Genomic DNA, 21,386 nt, shown 5'->3' on the forward strand with positions numbered 1-21,386 from the left:
GCCAGCAGTCACCCAAGACACCAGCAAGGCCAGCAGTCACCCGAGACACCAGCAAGGCCAGCAGTCACCCAAGACACCAGCAAGACCAGCAGTCACCCAAGACACCAGCAAGCCCAGCAGTCACCCAAGACACCAGCAAGGCCAGCAGTCACCCAAGACACCAGCAAGCCCAGCAGTCACCCAAGACACCAGCAAGGCCAGTCCAGCAGCTGGTAGCACAGAAAATTGAGAGGTAATTCTGTTTTTAACCAGCTCCTGTGTTAAAAAGAGGCAACACAGGAAAGTATGCAGCAAGAATAAGCTCCACACCCAGACTGTATCTACCACCGTGACAAGTGCTGCAGAATTTTTCAAGTTCCATCTATCGCCGTGACCATAAGGAAGGAAAACGATATACACAGGACATGGTGTGTGTGTGGGGGGGGGGGGGGCGGGGGGAAGTGGCAGGAGAACAATGAACAATAACTAATAATACACACACACACACACACAGAGAAAGAGAAAAACAAAACATACCAAAAGTGATCCCAAGTTTTATTGGTCACTAGGTTTCCTGTCCAGCTATGAGATATTTCGTGTGCAATAACCTGAGGAGGCGGAGTTAAGCGATTAGCGGTCAGACCAGTTACCTCATCCTAAAACAAGTCCCCATTTAAATACTTCCTCTTGAATTCACATGACTCGATGTTTTTAAAAACACATTCGGAGAATTACTTATTTCAGGGGAAAAGATGCAATTTAATCAAGGACCAAATATGTATAGAATACTTTAAACAACTACCACCAAGAAAGAAAACCTAGAAAATATTAAATTAAATGAACACGTAACTTGATTAAAATAGTTCATACACAGGAAATAATATTTGTTTTCATGATCAAGTTTCATTTATATCTGGCTAACCTTTCCTTTAATCTATTAAATCTAATTGCTAAAGAAGAGGACAACCCCAGTTTTATCTTACAATAATAGTTTCCTAACGATACAGTAGACATCTGAAAACCTTCTTGAGGGCTAAGATTGTAACAAGAAATTTTCACTTACATTGGAAAGTGACTTGTCACCTGCCTATAAGAAAGAAAAGAACATCTTAGTATTTTCATCACCCAGATGACGGACTGCAGCTGAATGACACTAATTTTACATCTCAGGTGCTAGGCTAATGGGCCACTGTTTGTTTACTGAGGGAACAGGTTCAAGAGACAAGGACTGAGAAAGCAGAAGGAGCTGGGCATGGTGGCGCACACCTTTAATCCCAGCACTTAGGAGGCAGAGACAGGTGGATCTCTGAGTTCGAGGCCAGCCTGGTCTACAGAGTAAGTTACAGGACAGCCAGGGCCACACAGAAAACCCTGTCTCTAAACCAATCCCACCCCCCAAACAAGGCAAACAAAAATCAGAGAAAACAAAAGTAGCATTTCTTCTTTCTTTCCCTAAGCACAGAAAACATCTCAATACCAGCAGGCTAATAGGCTTCTAATTCCAGAGAATATTTCCCATGCCCATCTTGCATATCTACCAATGTCTTTCCCTTCTTGTTGTTTTCCTCGTGTGTGTCCATGTCTGAGTGCGTGTGTATATACACACATGTATGCGTATGTGCAAGCCCAAGGCTCTTCCACTTTTTTTTCCCCTTGAGGCAGGGTCTCTCAATCAAACCCAGAGCCCTCTGTTGCAGACAGGCTGGGTAGGCAGCTTGCTCAGGGGATCTCAGCTCTACTTTCTGAGGCTGGAACTGCAGGCAGGCACAGTGGCGTGGGTTTGAGCAGGCTGGAGTTCTATCCACACAAGGACTTTCAGTACTGACCGACACTCGGGCTCCCTCCTTTCTTGTAATTCAAAAGAAAGACAATTCACGCTGACCAGTGTGTTCCATGGAGCATTCCAGTCTACTTACTGAGCTAATTAAGTCCCTGCTTGACTCTCAGTAGTAGTCTAAGTAGCTTACAGGTCTATAGAACAGCAATCTGTGGTAGGCTAATCTTCTCCTAGATGCTGGACAATGAGTCTTCTTTGACTAGCACCTGACTGCAAGGCACAAATCATCAAATGATTGCTATTGCCGCTAACCTCAACTTTTCTTTTCTTTAAAAAACATTTTTTTAATTTTTATTTATTATGTATATAGTGTTCTGTCTGCATATATGCCTACTCGCCAGAAGGAGGCACTAGATCATTACAGATGGTTGTGAGCCACCATGTGGTTGTGCTGGGAATTGAACTCAGGACCTCAGGAAGAGCAGTCAGTGCTCTTAACCTCTGAGCCATCTCTCCAGCCCTAACCTCAACTTTTCAAAATGCCCTAAATATAATATTCCCTTTCCCAAGGGCCAAATAATTCTCCTTTGAAAAATGAAATTCTGATCACCACCACCAGTAATAAAATTAGAAACAGGGTTATACAGATAAGAAAAATATATTCAAAAATATCAGTAGGAGTCTAAGGGTCTTCCCATCTGTGTGTGCTTGCCATGTGGACAGGTGTGTTCACGTGGAAGCCAGAGGACAACCTTAGCTGCTATTACTCAAGTACTGCCTACTTTGAATTTTGAGACAGTGTCTCTCATTGGCCCGGGCTCATCAAGAAGGCTAGGGGGACTGGACATTGCACCTCAAGGATCTGTCTGTCTCTATCTCCCCAATGGAAGATTACAAGTGTATACAACCATGCCCAGCTTTTTTACACAGCTTCTGAGAGGTCAAAGTCTTCTGAACTGTACAGCAAGCCCTTTGTCCACTGAGCAACGCCCCAGCCCCTCATCTAGGCTTATATTTGAGATCTCCATTTCAAATGAAGAGATATTTCTCACCAGAAGGGTCGGAGTGACGAACGTCAGACACGGGTTCTCCATGCCGCCGTAAGGGAAGGACGGGGGCAGAACCAAGAGATCGTACTGTCCCCACACGTAGGGTCCTCCCAGATCTTCCGCAATTTTAAGCATAGACTCGGTCTGAAAAATGAATGCATACATATCTCCTCTTAATGGTCACAATGATAACTTCTTGAAAGTACAGTAGCTCTCTGTGAAGTTTGCAAGCTTCTGGACTGAAATGACAGACAGAAAGTCGCGACTGCCACCACTCAGCGCATGAGCTTCTGCTGTTACCAAAGCAGCTTCTGCTGTTACCAAAGCATTACTCTCAAACCTTAGGTCTCCCGTCTGTCACAATTATTAGGAAGGCTATGTGTGACCAACCTCAGAAAATTCAAAAGCAGACTTTTCCACCTGCTCCTTCTCGGACCACACCAGAGTTCTTGGACCAATTTGCCTGCAAAATGGAAAAGCTTCATCAAAAAGAAAAAAAAAATTCAAGTCAATTATTCATCTGGTCCTAAGAAAGACATAGACATTTTCTCTTACAAAGTAAAACTGGTCTGCCCATTGCTTCCCGGGAGGGATTTCTCAAGGCCAAACAGTTTGAGATAACAAACCTGCTGCTGTTAAGTCTGTAACTCTCCATGAGACATGGTCCAGGTTAAAGGAAAACCAAGGCATAAGACACGACCCCGGAGGTCAGCTTCCTGACTGCGTGCTAAGACCTCTGGGGATATGGGCTACTCTCTCGATCTCACAACGCAGAAACCCAGTCAGAGACTGAACAACAATAACAACACCAATAGTAACAACAATAACAATAATAATCCTAGAACAGGGATAGATTACATACTTGGTTATGCTAGACACCCATGTTGAGAAATCAGTAGGAAAAAGAAGAAGTAATGCAGATGGCCCTCATGGACATCGTGTTCAGTGAAATAAACTGGTCAGCAAAAAGCAGCTGCTGCATGACTCTATTTATACGCGGTAACTAACAAAGCCACACCGCAGGCATGGAAAGAAAACAGCGGTTCCCAGGGACTGGGGCAGAGTGGAGATGCTTACGGGGGACGGGGTTTCAGTTCTGCAAGATGCAGGTCAGCAGATCAGTTTCGCAACCAGGTAGCCACATTTCACACCACTGAACCCCACTTAAAAATGGCCAACTCTCTGTCATCTGTGTGATTTTCACCATAATAATAAAAGCAAAATAGAAATCATAAATTATAGCTATGGATCATTGGTTTCAGCGTAAAGCTTTGTGACCCCAAGCCTCCAGAGAAGACTTTTCCATGGTACTCTGCCACCGAGACTGCAGTCTCTAAAACATGCTTCTAAACTCTGCTCTCCAGATACTGCATAACTCGTTAAAATACAAAATTCTAAGTTTTGGTTTAGAAGGCTTGAGAGAGCCTTCTTTCAATTATTTGCATTTTTTTTAACTTTTAAAATTATACTATTATGTGTGTGGGGGGGTGCAGGTCACAAGGCACACATGGAGGTCAGAGGTCAACTTTGCAGTCTTAGATTTCACTGTCTGCCCTTACTCCAGGGACTGAACACAAAACTGCCTACTGCTTACCTACAAGAGCCTTTACCCAGCTCTGTGTTTTTGGGAACTGCCAGGTTATGATCTGCAGAGCGAGTTGTAAGTGCTACTCAACAAAAATTTAGGAAGGGTCACAAAAACACACATTATGATGAAAGCTGGAATTTTTTGATAGCCATATTTTTAAAAAAAGCAAAAAAATAACTAAATTAGTTTCAATATTTACTTGACCCAGCAGATCCAACATATTATTTAAACAGATAATCAGTATAAAAACTATTAATGAAACATTTTACATTTTCATATAGTCTTCTGAAATCCAGCCTGTATTTTTATAGAGCACTGTAGTCTGGATGAGTTGTGTTTCAAATGCTCAACAGCTTCATGCAACTGGCTACAGACAACCACGGATATTCTACCTGGGTTTAAAAGGAGCAAGACATAGTCCTGGATTGGACAGGTCTAACTCTAAGACCGAGCAAGTTCCTAAAAGCTCTGAGTGTCAGCTTCTCCTTGGTAAAATAGGAACAAATGGTCATTGGCACCCCTGCCGACGAGTCAACAAGATAAACGCATTGGTACCAGCGCCTACTAAGAGCTTCCCCCGACAGCTGCTGCAACATCTTATTATCATTTGCTGAGTGCTTCCTACAGGCCTGGAACTTTCCACCTTTGAAGAGTATTCCTTCCTTTCCCAGACGAAGGACATGAAATCCAGAGGCAGTGAGCTATATCCAAAGACGAGCTCTCCAGCCTGGCTCTGGGCTGCCTGACTTCTCGATGGTGCCCACATTCTTAGCAACTGAAGACTATGGTTATTATAAACATTCTGATTTTCAGCTATCAAGAACAGAGTTGGGAGGAGGGCTCAGTCACTAAAGTACTTGCTGAGCAAGAACAGGACCTGAGTTCAGATCCTAGCATTGTGTGAAAATGCTGAGTATGGCGGGCTTGTAATCTCGGAGAGGTGGAGGCAGAGGGTCACAGGACACTTGCTAGTCAGCTAGTTCAGCCTAACTGTGGAGCTCCAGGCCAGGAAGAGGATGCTGTCTCAGAGGAGGTGGATAGAGTCTGAGTGTGGCACCTGAAGTCATCCACTGATCTACACACGCACACACACACACATAAGTGCACCTGCCATGCATATGGATAAAAACCTGAACTAAGATAATGCGTGTGGTGGCGCACTCCTTTAGTGATAGCACTTGGAAGGCAGAGGCAGGGGTTCTCTGTGAGTTCGAGGCCAGCCCGGACTACACAGTGGGCTCTAGGGCAGCCAGAGTGATCTATATATTGAGACTATCGACAAAACAAAACAACCAACCAAAAGAAGAGCACTTTAGCTATTGCTAACCTACATCAAAATACTTCTATATTATTTTTAGGATTCCAAGGGCTTTTATGGACCTTCCCTGTTTCATGCATCTACCTGAGGAGCTGCAGAGGCAGATTCAAATTTCAAGAAGGAAATGGAGACTATGAGACATGATTGGTTCAAGGTAACAATGAGTCCTGTTCTCAGCCTACAGGTGAGAGTGTGCTCATTTTACATTTGGAAAATTTAAGGTGCAGGGGTCAAATGGACTTTGCCATCAAAATCTATAATCAAAATGAACTTGTCTACAACTTATAACTCTATCTGAACTTCTCTCTAAAGCTGTCAGCCTGACTGACACCTTGGGCAATATACCATGTTCTACCCATCAACCCTGGCGGGGGTTCAACGTGTGTATGGTTTCATCTTTTCATAAACCTCCAAATTTGTGCACAAGTTCACCTGCTTTCCAAAGCTCCAACAACTAACGCGATCAGGTAGCACGGTATGGGAACCTGGAGGAGACAAAACACACATAGGGGATGCTGTGTCAGTAAGTAGAAACGGTGTAAGCCAGATAGTCCATATTTAAAATCACGCAATTCTTTCAATCGACAAGCATCACTATGAACCTACTCTCTTTTGGGCCTTCTCAAATAGTTCTAATTGTTAGGGGCAAATCATTCAAACATATGATACAAAAACACTTCAAAATATCCATCTCCCTTTTATTCTATAAAAAGGAGTGCTTCTAGCATGCAAACACCAGGACTGCACAAATTTAAATGGCATGTTAAGCATTTCTCAAACAGTAACTGCTAAGTACCAGATACTTTCCCCTCATATTTTAGGATTTTTTTCTTCCAACTTTTAAAATATTTTTCCCCCTAAATACCCCCCCCTTTTTTTTTTTTTTTGTTTTGTTTTGCTTTTTATTTTTTGTTTTTTTGAGACAGGGTTTCTCTGTAGCTTTGGAGCCTGTCCTGGAACCAGGCTGGCCTCAAACTCACAGAGATCCACCTGCCTCTGCCTCCGAAATGCTGGGATTAAAGGCATGCGCCACCACCGCCCGCCTAAATTCCTTTATGTTTTAAACAAGCAATAAGTAGATGCCAAAGCTATGATAACACAGATCTTGAAAGGAAACAACTATGTCCACTATGAAGACAAGTAGGAAAACATGTCTCACAGGTATACAATGAGTCCGCTCTGTCCATTCAAGGTCAACGACACAGGCTCAGTCCATCCTCAGCTGTGACAGAAGCTGTTCTTTTCGGGTTACCACACACACACACACACACACACACACACACACACACACACTGACAGAGACTCTAGCCAGTGACATCACACTCTGAGGTGAGGAGGCAGTGAGCAAATAAGGACTGAAAAGAACAGGAAGCCTCCTTGGGCTGGATCCAGAAAGAGCAGCTAGGCCCTACCGGCAATGCCTATCCAGCAACCTCTCTAGGTGCAACCAAAGGGCAGAGGGGCTGCCCGGTAAAGTCTCCCGTGTTCCCAGAGTTCCTGGACAGGTGCAGCTTCTTGGAAGGCCACTACCAACTGAGGCAGATTATAGACACGGATCTGACCGTACCCTCTGGTTGAATCTGTATATCTTCCTGCTGGGGTCGTCTGGGTCAGGTTCCTCTCCATCACGGATTGCGCTCATGAGAGCCACCAGTTCTTTGGGGACGGATACCTAGTCCAAAGAAAAGGTCATTTGCAATTATACAGTTGTGGGGGGAGTGGGGGGGGGGAGTCGTCTATGCCTCTTAACCTGAAAATGTAAAATGACTTTTTTTTTTTTTACCACTTCTTGACTATCTCCACAATACACAGACTCTGAGCTTTAAAAAAAAGCTTTGTAAAAAGGATTGGCAACATGTTAGCAATAAAATGTGATGAATCTTTCCATTTACCAAGAATATTAAGAGCAGGGTTTGGGGAGAAGCTACATTAGGAACATCAATCCTGTTAGCTAACCGCAGGGACTGGGGTGGGTAACTTCCCTGATCCTCAGCTCCCCATCATATATGGGCAAAATGTCACAAGTCTACTGCAAGAAATCAGTAATAAAAATGAAGAGACCAGCAGCACTGTGGGTGAAAATGGTGTTTCACAATAACTGTTCCCTTCACGTCCCCAAACAATCTCAAAAGACAACAGACTCGCGCGCGGCAGGGCGGAAGAGATGACTTTGGTCATTTTACATTTAGAAGTTGGAGATACAAACAGTATTTTCGGGGGGCGTGGGCGGGGGGTAACTACAACTTTGGCTGAAAGCCATGAAATCATTTTCTCTGGGAGTCACAAAACAGAAGGTCACTGATGTGTGTCCCCTGGCCCTGAAATGCGGAACACTTTAGGTGAGCGTGAGCTAGCAAGTGTGCACTCTAGCGCGAGTGTGACCTGCCTGTTCTTGCATGGATCAGGTCCCAGGCATAACAGAGCCAGGCACAGGATGGAGCTCGAGGCGGAGTCAATCAGCAGAGGCCGGTTTCAGATCCTCTCGTCATTTAGGTAATGACACGTTCATGGGACAACGGTGGCAATCAGACACTGACCAGCAGTTTGTGACCATCATCGGACTTGCTCAAGTGTGTATGTGTTGCTTTTATTGGTTAATCAATAAATCTGTTCCGGCCAGTGGCTTAGCAGAATACAGCTAGGCGGGAAAACTAAACTGAATGCTGGGAGAAAGAAGGCACAGTCATTGAGAAGCCATGTAGCCGCCTCCGGGGACAGACACCTGTGCTGGAGCCGGCAGAAACTTTACCGGTAGGCCATGACCTTTTGGTGATGCACAGATTAATGGAGATGGGTTAGTTTAAGATATAAAAGTAAGCCAGAAATACGCTTAAGCTATTGGCCAAACGGTATTCCAAATAATATAGTTTCTGCCTGATTATTTCCTGGTCTGGGCAGGGGTGAACAAACAAGCAGCCTCCGCTTACAGAAGAAGTAGAAAGGAGTCCAGAACTTGGGAGGTCCCGTGCCACCAAGCGTATTATCCTATAACGTTAAGAAAGTGTGTGTGGTCCATGGAGAGACTCAGGCATAAAGCAGCTCCCATGAGTAACACTGGTATTCATTTTATTTGCCTGGTCTAAGGAGATACACCCTCTGGAACGGTGTTCATTAATTATAGTCCAACCCCCACACCAAAGGACTGGAGGAACCAAAGCAGTGCCAGTGATAGAGAGGGACTGCACACGCATACACACACACATATGCAGACAAGTCGGGAGATGTTGCCTGGGGCTCTACACTAGATATCATGGCTGCAGAAGGCATTTTTAGGAAAGACAGTCTTAAATATTCTCTTTAGACCTAGAATTTTATTTTTTTTTAAAAAAACGAGAGTAATATAATTTCCTCTTTTCATACTTGTAATGTTTAACACTACCATTTTATTAGAGACTCAGAATGAGGCCCACAGACTCAGTAGGCTCCTTTTAAGTACAATGTTTTTGACACTTGAATCGGCTCCTTTATCATTCATACCACACTTACTTATTTAACGCAGTTAAGAGTCTGCAGTGCTTACCTCTGCGGTGTAGGTTAATTTCACAGAAGGAGTGTCTTGGCACGGGAGGACAGCTCTGCAGTGGATGGCCTAGAGGGGAGAAGATAAAGAAACAGCTACTCCCTTTTCTCACAGACCAACTTAGACTTAAACAACTAAAATCACAGCATTCATTTCGCACATCTTCTTCCTAACGGTTAATATAGTTTTTGTATCTCGTGGGATCTTTTAGGTAGGAAAAAGCGAAAACAGATCTGTGGATTTAAAATAATCAGATCTAGAGTTGGGAAGCTGGCTCAGTGGGTAAAATGCTTGTTAGGCAACCTGAGGATCTGAATTTGGAGCCCAGTACCTATGGTTTCCTTCCTTCCTCCCTTCCTTTTGGTTATTGTTGTTTTGTTTTTGGAAAGCCAGGTCTTGTTGCATACTCTTGTATTCCTGGTATGGGGGAAGTGGAGGCAGAAGGATCACTGGACCTCACTGGCTTATCAGCCTAGCCAAGTTAACGAGTTCCAGGTTCAATGAGACACCTTGTATCAAAATAATAATAATGATGATGATTTTATTAGTATTTTTGTAAGACAGTAAGAGACTGAAGAAGATACCTGATGACAATCTCTGGCTTCCATATACATGTAAACAACACCCCCACAAGTACACATGTAAACAACACCCCCATGTACACGCACACACATACATACATACACACACGCGCGCACACACACACACACACACACACCCCTCTTCTTTATCCCTGGTGAACCTTCACAGGTTGAAACGGGGCATAAACTGTTCTGTGCTGATGATAGTCATGTAGAAAGGGAGACTCATAGGATCTCTGAGGGAGAAGGGCTCTATTGTGAAACAAATTTGTAAATTTATCACACTGTCTAGGTGTGCCACCAGGAACATAAGTTCCCAGGGCTCTAAAAGACCTACAGCAAAGTTGGGCACACCTTTAATCGCAGCACTCTGGAGGCAGAGGCAGGATCTCTGTGAGTTCAAGGCCAGCCTGGTCTACAGAACATGTTCCAAGACAGCAGGGGCTACAGAGAGAAACCTTGTCTTAAAAACCAAGAGAGAGAGAGAGAGAGAGAGAGAGAGAGAGAGAGAGGAAATGATTAAAAAAAGAAAAAGTCATAGCTAATACTTGACACACTGATTTTGAAAACCAAAGTGAATTACACATACACACACATGCATGAACTTATTGCCGCTGACGCCGCCACCACCACAAACAGACTCAAGCCTGTTTATATTTAGAGGATTCCTCAAAAACAAAACCTTGAGGGACAGAGTGACACACTGACACCTGTCACTCCTGCAGAGGACACTTGTTCAGTTGTCAACACCTACATGCCAGCTAACAACCTCCTGGAACTGAAGTTAACTGTAGTTCCAGAAAATGAAGGCTCTCTTCTGGCCTCCACGGACACTGGACACACATGGGGCACAGCCATACGCAGGCAAAAACATCCATCCGCATAAAATAAAGTAAGCAAATCTTTAAAAATATGTAATGCTGGGATACAGCATAGCCATCCGCATGGACCGGTTCTGTGTCATGAAGCAGGCTCCCAAGAGCACACTGCCTGAGCGTCTCGCCAGGATGCGGACAGGTGGCCCGGCCACACTGCAGCATTGTTAGATGCATTTTGCCGGCTAAATCAAACTTGGGTAAAGAAACAGCTGTGGACAACAGCTGGAGGCATCAATCACATCACATCTGCACACTGCCAGTCAACTGCAACAAATTCTTAATCTGCCTGGAATCTGCTTCCTGTCCTTTAAACACTGCCAGTAAACGCCTGGAACAAAACACTGAAAAGTCTACATCCTTGGAATAATTCACAGGCACCACGTTTCTTGTTAGCGTTACCTTACGACGCTCTATGAGAAATACTGACTGAAAATCAGCTATTAGGAAGCGATACTGGGTCCACGATTTGTATATTCTTAAATTCTTGCCTAATACTTTTTATCTTTTTCAAGACATTTTCTGTAGTTTTTGTTTGCTTGTTTTGGTGTGTGCGTGTATATGTATGTGTTGTGTGTGTGTGTGTGTGTGTGTGTGTGTATGTATGTGTTGTGTGTGTGTATGCACGTTTGTCTGTTTTTTGAGATAGAGTCTCACATAGCCCAAGCTAGCCTCTGATTAGCTATGTAGCCAAGGGTAGCCATGCACTTCCCATCCTCCTGCTTCTGCACACTGACTGACAGCTGGAAACAGGAACATGCACCACCACAGCCAATTCCTGTGCTGCTGGGGACCCAACCCAACACTTCAAGTTAGCTACAGCCCCAGCCCTCTTCCAGAGAATTTTCTTAGGTTAAAAAGGTATCTCAAGTAGTGTCATACAAAGTAATTTTTTTTTAAACCTGAAAAAAAACCCATGATTTTAAATATTCCTATCTTCTTATATATTTATAAATGTCAGAGTTCTCGATCAGACTTGAAAACACTTTTAAACAAGTCCCTTGGCAATCTCTAAATTGCTCTTGGTGACTTTGGTAAACCCTTTGATCAAAACTGAGATCAGAGGGGCATATAAAAAAGTCACCTTTCATACAAAGTAATTATGTTTAAAACATGTTTTGTTAATTTTTGCACTTTAAATTGACTCTGAGCTCAGCATAGCCACCACACAGGAGTATTAGCATGACTGGCTAAACAATGCAGAGTATCTGGCGTGATGCCTAGAAACACAGTAAATGTTTAACGAGGGACTTTCTTTAGTCATAAGTGATTTGATTAACAGAATCAGGACGTTTTCTTCAGAAAAATTTTCTATTTATCCTTGTAATAAAGCATCTCTCATTAGAGAGGATTTATCCTCGTAATAAAGTATCTCTCATTATATTTATCCTTGTAATAAAGTATCTCTCATTATATTTATCCTTGTAATAAAGTACCTCTCATTATATTTATCCTTGTAATAAAGTGTCTCTCATTATAGAGTATTTTAACTCTAGCTTTAGAAGGTAAAGAAAGAAGTATTTGAAATCCTGTCATTTTAAAAGTATGCTTAATATATTTTACAACTAGGAATGCAATCTTTCAGGGTTCTCTTTTTCATTGGTAGCATTTCTGCAATTAACACACAGGAATTTTGTTCATTAAATTTTCCTGCATTTTCGAGCCATTTATTACATCCCTACTCCAGGGACAGGTATATGCTAGGTGCTTGGGAACTATACGTAAGCCTTAAGTACTTCAATTTAGGCAGGTTGTTTCCAAGTCAAAGAAATCTGTATTAATAGCAAGATATATACAGAGTATGCGTTGTCTTATACACTATGAAACAAAACAATGTGTTGTATCAGCGCTACATCCTGCACGTGCGAGGAAGCTTCCGCCAGTCTCCGGGCAGCCTTACCTGGCACTGACTGAAGAGGTACGGGTGCTGCTTCCCAGACGTCTGTTCAGGAGTGAGCCACTGAAGAGCAGAGGACTGGGGAGAAGTCTCATAGGAAATTTCTATAACAACCTCTTGATTTCTGCATGAGACAAACACTGATATTAATAGAGTAGAATTACAAACCTTGCAGAATTTGAATTCAGAATACACACAGGGAATAGCATAAGTAATTCTCCTGAGGTCTCACTGACCTGGAGTGAGTTCTAGAGATGCAGCAGCTTACATGAATCTGACTCTGACTTTGCTACCTGAGTGTCAGCCTGGGGTTTCTTATCACTGTAGTACCAATGGACACACGATGGGCCACACACTTTGCATCGGTGACATCATTTTGTCTTCTGTGACAGTGGGGATGTGGAAGAACCAATTTCATCACTCTGCCTACCTCATCCAGCACGTGACCAGTGTTGTTCTTGATGGTAAGTCACATCGAGAGAAAGAAACGTGCAGAGTCATTTTTGTAGCTGTAGAATCTAATAATTAAAAAATCCCTTTCTTGGGGCTGGAGAGAGGGCTCAGTGGTTAAGAGCTTTGCCTGCCCTTCCAAAGGTCTTAAGTTCAATTCCCAGCAACCACATGTGCTCACAACCATTTGTAATGAGATTTGGTGCCCTCTTCTGGCCTGCAGGGATACATGCAGGCAGAACACTGAATATATAATAAATAAATCTTTAAAAAAAAAAAAATCCCTTTCTCCAAGACTAGAGGAAACAAAAACTGGCTCTTCACCCCAGAGTTTCGGAAGGGCCGATAATGGCAGGAGCTCTGGAGACAAGCAGCCCAACCCATATTGAAATCCGGACCCCACCACAGACACCGCACACTGTGGCAATGACCTGACCTTGACATACCACTTTCTTTACCTGTAGAATGGGGCTAATGACGCTGCTGCCCAAGCTACGCTGCATTTTGCTTCTCTTTCTTCAAGGCGGGAAGAAGGCATAGAGATATTGGAAGATGGGAGGAGATCGCCCTTGTTACAGGCTAACAGTTCTACTTTCTCGCTCCCCAACCAAGTAGGGGTAGGGTGTACGCCTGCCTAATGATTCTGGCTACAATCTTCTTCATTTCTCTTCCACTCCCTTTCCTCGTCTGCAAGTGCAGCTCCTGGGCAGAGGGGGCGCTTAAGGCATTAAAGTAGACGTTTAAGCACTGACAGAGTGGCACAAAGTCAGCCTTCCTACGTCTAGCACTACGATTATTGCTCCGTCAGTCCCAGAGCTGCCCTCTGGGAAGGAGGTAGAGGGTGGGTTTCCATGCTCCCCACCACTCTAAACATCAGGGGGATGACGGGCATTTCCAGAAGTCGTTACCCAGTGTCCTGATCACCAGGGTTTCATGCACCTACTTCCTTCAGTGTTTTAAGAACATACCATTTTTCACTGTCAACACCAATGTGAACAGACTGCAGAAGCTGACTCCCAGCCACTACATCTAAACAAGCGTTAGAAACACAGGAATGATGCCTGAATTATTCTAAAATACTGTTTGCCACTACTCAGTCATAAGAAGCGGAGGGCAGCCATACTTGCTCAGGGCGATGGGCAGAGAGATTTCCATCGGTGACCCTTTGTACCCTTGTCTTTCTCCGACAGTGTATTTGACTTCTTGTCCATTGATGACCACTTTCTCTATCGTCAGGTCTTTTGTATCCAAAGTCTAAAATCAACCAGAAGAAAATGGCTTTATGCATCATTCATAGAAATGAACAAGATGTAAGTTTACCACAGTAAGGATGAAACCAGCTACATTCAGAGTAAAATCTAGAGGAAAACTATGAATTAAAGGCGTATGATAGGTTTTTTGTTTATTGATTTTTATTGAGCTCTACATTTCTCTCTGCTCCCCTGCCTCTCCCCTCCCCTTTAACCCTCCCCCATGGTCCCCATGCTCCCAATTTACTCAGGAGATCTTGTCTTTTTCTACTTCCCATGCAGATTAGATCTATGTATGTCTCTTTTAGGGTCCTCATTGTTGTCTAAGTTCTCTGGGATTGTGATTTGTGGGCTGATTTTCTTTGCTTTAATGTTTAAAAACCACTTATGAGTGAGCACATGTGATAACTGTCTTTCTGGGTCTGGGTTACTTCACTCAAAATGATGTTTTCTAGCTCCATCCATTTTCCTGCAGAATTTAAGATGTCGATATATTTTTTTCTGCTGGGTAGTACTCCATTGTATAAATGTACATTTTCCTTATCCATTCTTCAGTTAAGGGGCATTTAGGTTGTTTCCAGGTTCTGGTTATGATAAACAATGCTGCTATGAATATAGTTGAGCACATGTCCTTGTGTCATGATTGAGCATCCTTTGGATATATACCCAAAAGTGGTAATTACTGGGTCTTGAGGAAGGTTGTTTCCTAATTTTCTGAGAAATTGCCACACTGACACCCAAAGGGGCTGTACTAGCTTCCGTATTGCCTAAACTTTTCAGATCTGTACAGAGGAGTTAGTTATTATAATGATTACTTTTTTGGGAAGCCACTTTTAGGTCTCTTGACTGGTCTAGCAGTTAGCCCCGCCCTCTCAAATGACACCTACGGCGCTATTGCACTATGACTGAGGATGTTTAAAGAGAATGGTACCCAGGTTTGCATCCCCAAGATTAGGCTCAGTATCCGAAAAACATCAGAAGGCAATTTACCCCTGAAGCCAAGTTCTAGACCACAACAAGACAGAAAACGCATTTTTAAGCTACAGAGCCCACCCCAAACCTCAACCTTTATTTCCAAATATTCTAAGAAATTCTCTTTCAGATTTCACTTATGTTTCTCCATGACCGCCATGTAAAGCAGCAGTAAGAAAACCCAGAACCCGGATGACTGAAGAGTTAGAATCAGACCTTCTGGCAGACATCTACGGAGCACCAGCCACAAAGCCAAGCTACTTACACAGTCACAAGACACTGCCTCGCACACGACAGGAGGTTTCTATGGAAACAGTGTCCCTCCTTAGACAACACACAGAGGAGCTCTGCATTCCCAAACAGGTGGCATGCAACAACCTAAGTCACTCCTGCCCTCAGCACACGCCAACTTTATAGCACACTTTCTGTTCGTTTGTTTGTTTTCTCAAGATAGGGTTTCTCTGTATAAAAGCCCTAGCTGTCCTGGAACTCGTTTTGGAGATCAGGCTAGCCTCGAACTCACAGAGTGCTGGGAATGAAAGACCTGTCCTGCTACAGCACATTTTTGGGGAATGATTGGGCTCTGTGCTGTGTCTTGATTCTCTTACATCTACTCTCTTCCCCTAGACTCCTTTTTAGAATCTTATTCTACTATATATGTTATTTTATTTTTCCTGGTCCTAAGAAGGAAACCCAAGGTGTCACACATGCTAGGCAAACTTGGTACCACAAAGCTACATGGCCAGTCTCTGCATATGTTAACCAATCTCAAGTTATTTCTAAATAATAGCAGGTTTGAGGCTAGGCATGATGGCACACGCCTTTAATCCCAGCACTCGGGAGGCAGAGGCAGGTGGATCTCTGTGAGTTAGAGGCCAGCCTGGTCTACAGAGTGAGTTCCATGACAGACAGAATTGTAACACAGAGAAAAATTGCCCCAGAAAACAAAAACAAAACAACAACAAAAGCAGGTTTGAATAGGGAAAGACATATGCCTCTATACCATGTTTCTATTTTTATTTTTATTTTTTTTTTATTTTTTATTTTTTTTTTGGTTTTTCGAGACAGGGTTTCTCTGTGGCTTTGGAGCCTGTCCTGGAACTAGCTCTGTAGACCAGGCTGGTCTCGAACTCTTTTTAACTATTAAAAAAAAAAAAAAAAAAAAAAAAAAAACTTGTCCACAGACTGCCATGAGAAAACAAACAACAAACAGGGATATACATAGGATGAAACCAAAATCAAAACCCAAACCAGCTTGATGTGAGTTTCAGTTCGGCCACTCTACAGTGGAGCTGGGAAGACGTAAGGCCTGGCTTCCTCCATTCCCTAATGGCTGACCCTGGCCACAACACAAAACCCTCAGGGTCACTAAAGGCCTAAACAAAACTGGAAAATTCAAGATAAGAAACAAATGCTTGGAAGTTACAAATTCTGAAAAGAAAGCTTCAGTGTAACTAGCCTAAAACTGGAAAAGGGTTTTAGGAAGGTGGGAATTAGTCCTCTTAGAGGGGCCATTAGACTCCCCCCACTATCACAGACTTCAAGAATGGAGTAGTAAAAAAAAAAACGCTCCGCCTTCTCATCACACGGTGCCTAGCACAGGGCCAGCAGTTCAATGGCGTGCTGCCACGACCCCTTTGTGATATAGACAACACTGTTAGCCGCGTGGCCCGTATTCTATTTAGGCACTGCTTTCTAATTGAACTTTTCAGTGTCCACTGCATGCCAAGTGCGAATCCAGGGAGTTGAGATGCAGACATAAAAAGACAGTTTCTTCCTCCCACTTTAAATCTAAGCCAGGAGTTATGGCTCATTCCTGTAATCCCAGCACTCAGGAGCCTGAGATAGAAGGATCAAGAGTTTGAAGCCAGCCTGGGCTACATATTAGGGTTCAAGGCCAAGCTGAGCTATAGAGGAACCTTGTCTCAAGAAAGAATTCCTAATCCTACTAAAAGAAACAAGTTAACTTCAAATACATATAAATAGTTCCAAGCATTTGGTCTCAGGCTGGTGCCATAAACAAGCAAAACAATTACACACAGATGTCACTTTGAACTATAATAACCCCTTTTGCAGAAAAACCAAACATTAAAATCCCAGCTACTCTGCTAAACAGATATGACACCCATAAAATCAAAATGTTAACGTATTAGTTTTCTGAAGAAGAGCAAATACACTTTAAGATTGGGACATTCTGTGAAATGCTTAAATCTCCCATCCTTGGTTGCTTTGTGAGCAGAGGTGGAGGTTCCTATCCCTATGCAATAAAGAGTGGTCTAAGGTCAAATGAAGCAGTGATAAGCCAGCAAAATTCACTTTTTTTTTTTTAAATAAAAGGAAACTGAATTCAAAGAAGACTAAACCTCTACCCTGCCTGAGGCAAAGTGCCTCTGCAATTAGAGATAGCAAGTGTAGATACTTCAAGATCAAAGTGCAGTCTGTCTACAAGGAAATAGCTCCCTTCTTGGCTTGCAAGACCTCCATTTTCCTTTCTTACAGTATTTTCAGTAATTATATATCAATAGAAGAACTAAGTGCTTTATTAAACAAATAGCAAAAAGATTTTTGATAGGCAAAATCACTAGTTCTTATCTGTCCTTCTAATTTGCCCAATTATTGATTCCATTAATTTCACTCTGAAATTCCAGCCCTGCTTGCTTACTGCTTTGAGTCTGTAAAAATAATCATTCAAGGCTTCAAAACACATTGTGTAGTTAGCAGGCTGAACACAGCTGGTCCCTTCAAGTTCCTCTCATTTCTAAAATGCTCTCTCACGGCTTCTGCTCAAGGAAAAAGTTCGATCTGATGATAAGAACACTGACTATCGAGGATATGGAACAGATCAAAGCATTGAATAGTTCAGGATTCTAAACAAATCTTTATTCAAGTGGTTAGAGGATTTATAGAAGTACATATTTTATATAAAAAGTGCAACGACTTGCTCCTTGGAACCACTTAATATAATAACATTGTATCGAGTCATCCTTAGAAGGCTGGATGGTCCCACCGGTTCTTAGAATTCATTAGAAGATAATGGTGATAAAGAGCAAAAGCAGGAAGGGGCCCTGAAGAGCAAGGGTTGCTTACAGAACAGAGACTAGAAACCTCAAAACAGGGTGGAAAGGTCAGGGAACCCTAAGTGGCTGGCAGGGAACCTCAAGGGGCGAGCAGGGAACCTTAAGGGGCGGGCAGGGAACCCCAAGGGGCTTGAACCACAAGATGTATCCTGATCTGGGAGTAGGGTGAGACTAGGGAATAAGGACCGTACCCTAGGGGTTGGGGGTTCTAAGTCGTGGGCCAAGGAAGGGGGTCACGGGGTGTGCGGGTGGTAATCGCTGAGAACTGAGATGGGGGGGCGGAATACCTCAGGAGTGGGTGAGGGGCGAGAGTGGGTGAGGGGCGAAACGCGAAGTGGGCGCAAGGATGTGCCCAGGAAAAAGGGAAGGAGCGGGAGGAGGAGACCATCCTACGTGGAGGGCGAAGGACAGAGTGCAGATGCAAAAGTGAGGTTGAGAGCAAGGGATGCGTGAGACCTGACAAAGAGAGGTGCAGCAGCCCGAAGAGGGGGCCAGGCGGGGAGAGCCAGCGATCTCGGGGCTCGCGGGGGAGCAGGGGCGAGGAGCGGGAGGAGAAGCGGCCCCGGAGAAGCGGCGCTGCACAGGCGCCCCCCGTACCAGGCTGCGCAGATTATCCTCCTGAGACTGGACGGTGAGCGCGGCGGTCCCGGTCAGCGCCCGGCGAGCGAAATCCACGCTGCAGCGCAGATGGAGATGCTGGGTTCGGCAGACCGAGGCTGGAGAGGCCAAGGAGCAAGTGTCGGCGACTTCGGGCATGGTTCTGGAAGATCCGTCGCACCCAGATCGGCCAGCACCCAGACACTCTACCGCCAGACTTCCACCGCGAGCTGGAGAACGGAGGGAAGCCTGGAGCGTAGGCGGCGCGGTGCACACCGGGAAAGGGAGGCTCTCCGAGCCTCTGAGGAGCTTAGCGGAAGGCAGGGCCGAACTACCAATCCCATGGTGCAGCGCGAGAAGGTTTGCGCAAGACAGCCTGGGATTGGGGGGCGGTGCGAGAAGGGGGGATCTGGGGGCGTCTGCAGCGGGGGAAGGTTGGGGTAAGGGAAACGATGAGAGGAGTGGAGACAGCGAATGGAACACTTCCATTTTAGTTCCAGTCGATTGCCGTAGAAGCCACGATGGCACCACGAAATGCGAAGGCTATTAGCATAAACCTCTCGGGGGGCGGGGCTATCTAGGATCCATAAAAGGTTTATCGGAAAGGCTGAGGTTGTGCAGTTCCTCGTTAGTATAGTGGTGAGTATCCCCGCCTGTCACGCGGGAGACCGGGGTTCGATTCCCCGACGGGGAGGCACGATTTATCTTTTGTCGATTTTCCTGGTATTTCCAAGTTCCACGTACCTAAACCAAAATAAGATTACATCACACCCACCCCCCTTAAGAAAACAATTGTGAAAAGTGCGTTGGCCACCGTGGTTATAGAGCCGCGGCACGTCTAGCCCAGCTCCGCCTCCTGTAAAAGGCAAAAGAGGGTTGAAAGATGCCTGGTATTTTCATTTTAAACAACCATTTTTTTTTTTAAAGACCTGAGAAAAGAGAAACAACCCGTGTTATTCAGAAAAGCAAGTCCCACCAGATTAAGTCTCTGAAAATGGGGCTTGTAACATTGCAAACACCATCTGTTTTGAAAGACAGGAAAATTCACCTCTTCTACCACTTCCCCTGTTTCTTCACACAGATTGTCTGCAAATGCTCAGTGTAACCTGCAGACATGAAGTGCATTCTGCCCTACTGGGCTGCCTAGAAAAGAGCTGGGGGGAGGGGATCGCCTTCCAAACCAGTGGTTAATGTACACTCTCCTCCCAAATGTTCCGATGGTGCCTGACTTCAAGGCAGGGCCCAGGAAGCACAGTTATTCGGTTCTAGAGGCACAAGTATTACCTCTTTGGGGAGGGTCAGGAGTAACATAATGGAGGGTACAGCTTGGGGCTTGAGGGTGATCCGGATCTTTGTGGAAAACCATATGAACATGGGAAAGAGGAGGAGACAAGAAAGCACAGCAGAAACCGAGACAGCAGAAACAGCGTGTTAGGGAACAGAACAATTCTGGGCACACAAAATCCAGCTATTTAACCTAACTCCCAGAGCCATTCATTGGTTGTGTACTTTCTCCTTTCATCTGTGGGCTGGCTTTGGTTGGACATAGCTGCCTTGGACTCTCTACTAGAGGGCATTTAGCTGGGCTCATCACTGCCCAGAAAGAGCACCTTCTCTGCATTTAGGCTGTGCAATTAAGCCTGCTTAGATTATCAAGTATAGTTTCTATATGTATCTGTTATGACAATAACCAAAACCGTTCTTCTGTTCTCTGGAACATAAGACTTAAGGTCTATAGATCAAATTGCACATTTATCACCGTGACTGTAAGAGTCTGAGAGCAACTTTAAGAAGGAGATATTTATTTTGTCTCATGGTTTCGAAGTCACGGAGTGCTTGATTTGGGGACCCTGCATAGAACATGGAGTCAGCAAACACACGTGGAGGAGACCGTTTATCTCATGTTTGCGTTCTCTGTCCTGTAGTGAGACAGGCTGCTATTTTTGCATTTCATTTTTTTTTTTCAGAGTTGAGAATCCTGGTTTGGCTTAGATTTGACTTGGAAAAAAAATGTCCCAGTGCATCTGGACTTCTCAGTTGGACATTCTTCAAGATTGGCTCAGCATTTGAACACAGTGGCTTTCTGCCTTATATAGTCTGGTTGTCCTCCGAGGAACTCTTCTCTTTGAGAGATCTCCCGCCTGCTTCTTCCACCCCCTGCTTTGCCCCAGGCTGTTTAAGTAAGTCAGCTTCAGCTTCCTACTACCAACGGAAGCCTGCAGGTTGAGACCCAACCTAATTCTACTTTTTGTTTTGGGCCACCAACCAGCTCCCAATTCACGACACTGAGACTTCTTATTGGTTATGAATTATCAATCTTATCTTAGCTCTTATTTTAATCTGTTTCTCCTTATCTACCTTTTGCCTCAGGTTGTTGTTGTTGTTTTTTTAAACCTTTCTGTTTACCGTACTCTGTGTCTGAAGGCTGTGCCGCTGCCTGGCTGGCTCCGGGTGTG

At 44.2% G+C, this 21,386-nt stretch overlaps 1 protein-coding gene and 1 non-coding gene across 3 annotated transcripts in view; one reads left to right on the forward strand and one right to left on the reverse strand.

Moving 5' to 3' along the window:
- Positions 1–19,201, reverse strand: part of Lta4h (leukotriene A4 hydrolase) — a 33,570-nt gene extending 14,369 nt beyond the window's left edge. The window contains exons 1-10 of one of the 2 annotated variants that reach the window (XM_041667395.1): positions 18,931–19,201; positions 14,158–14,288; positions 12,588–12,708; positions 9,232–9,300; positions 7,279–7,383; positions 6,144–6,196; positions 3,196–3,268; positions 2,809–2,949; positions 1,043–1,066; positions 517–587 (exon numbers count right to left, since the gene is read on the reverse strand). In XM_041667395.1, coding sequence (XP_041523329.1) covers positions 517–587; positions 1,043–1,066; positions 2,809–2,949; positions 3,196–3,268; positions 6,144–6,196; positions 7,279–7,383; positions 9,232–9,300; positions 12,588–12,708; positions 14,158–14,288; positions 18,931–19,089 — 947 coding nt within the window. In that variant the 5' untranslated portion in view covers positions 19,090–19,201. The remainder of the gene's footprint in view (positions 1–516; positions 588–1,042; positions 1,067–2,808; positions 2,950–3,195; positions 3,269–6,143; positions 6,197–7,278; positions 7,384–9,231; positions 9,301–12,587; positions 12,709–14,157; positions 14,289–18,930) is intronic. The other variant, XM_041667386.1, reaches the window with a different exon arrangement.
- Positions 19,202–19,552: 351 nt separating this feature from the next.
- Trnad-guc lies at positions 19,553–19,624 on the forward strand. Its single transcript has one exon. It is a non-coding gene; the product is annotated as a tRNA-Asp (tRNA).
- Positions 19,625–21,386: the final 1,762 nt, after the last annotated feature.

The sequence above is a fragment of the Microtus oregoni genome, unplaced genomic scaffold (assembly GCF_018167655.1).
Source record: "Microtus oregoni isolate MIOR12 unplaced genomic scaffold, Mior012 000001F_ref0000356, whole genome shotgun sequence".
NCBI lineage: Eukaryota > Metazoa > Chordata > Mammalia > Rodentia > Cricetidae > Microtus > Microtus oregoni.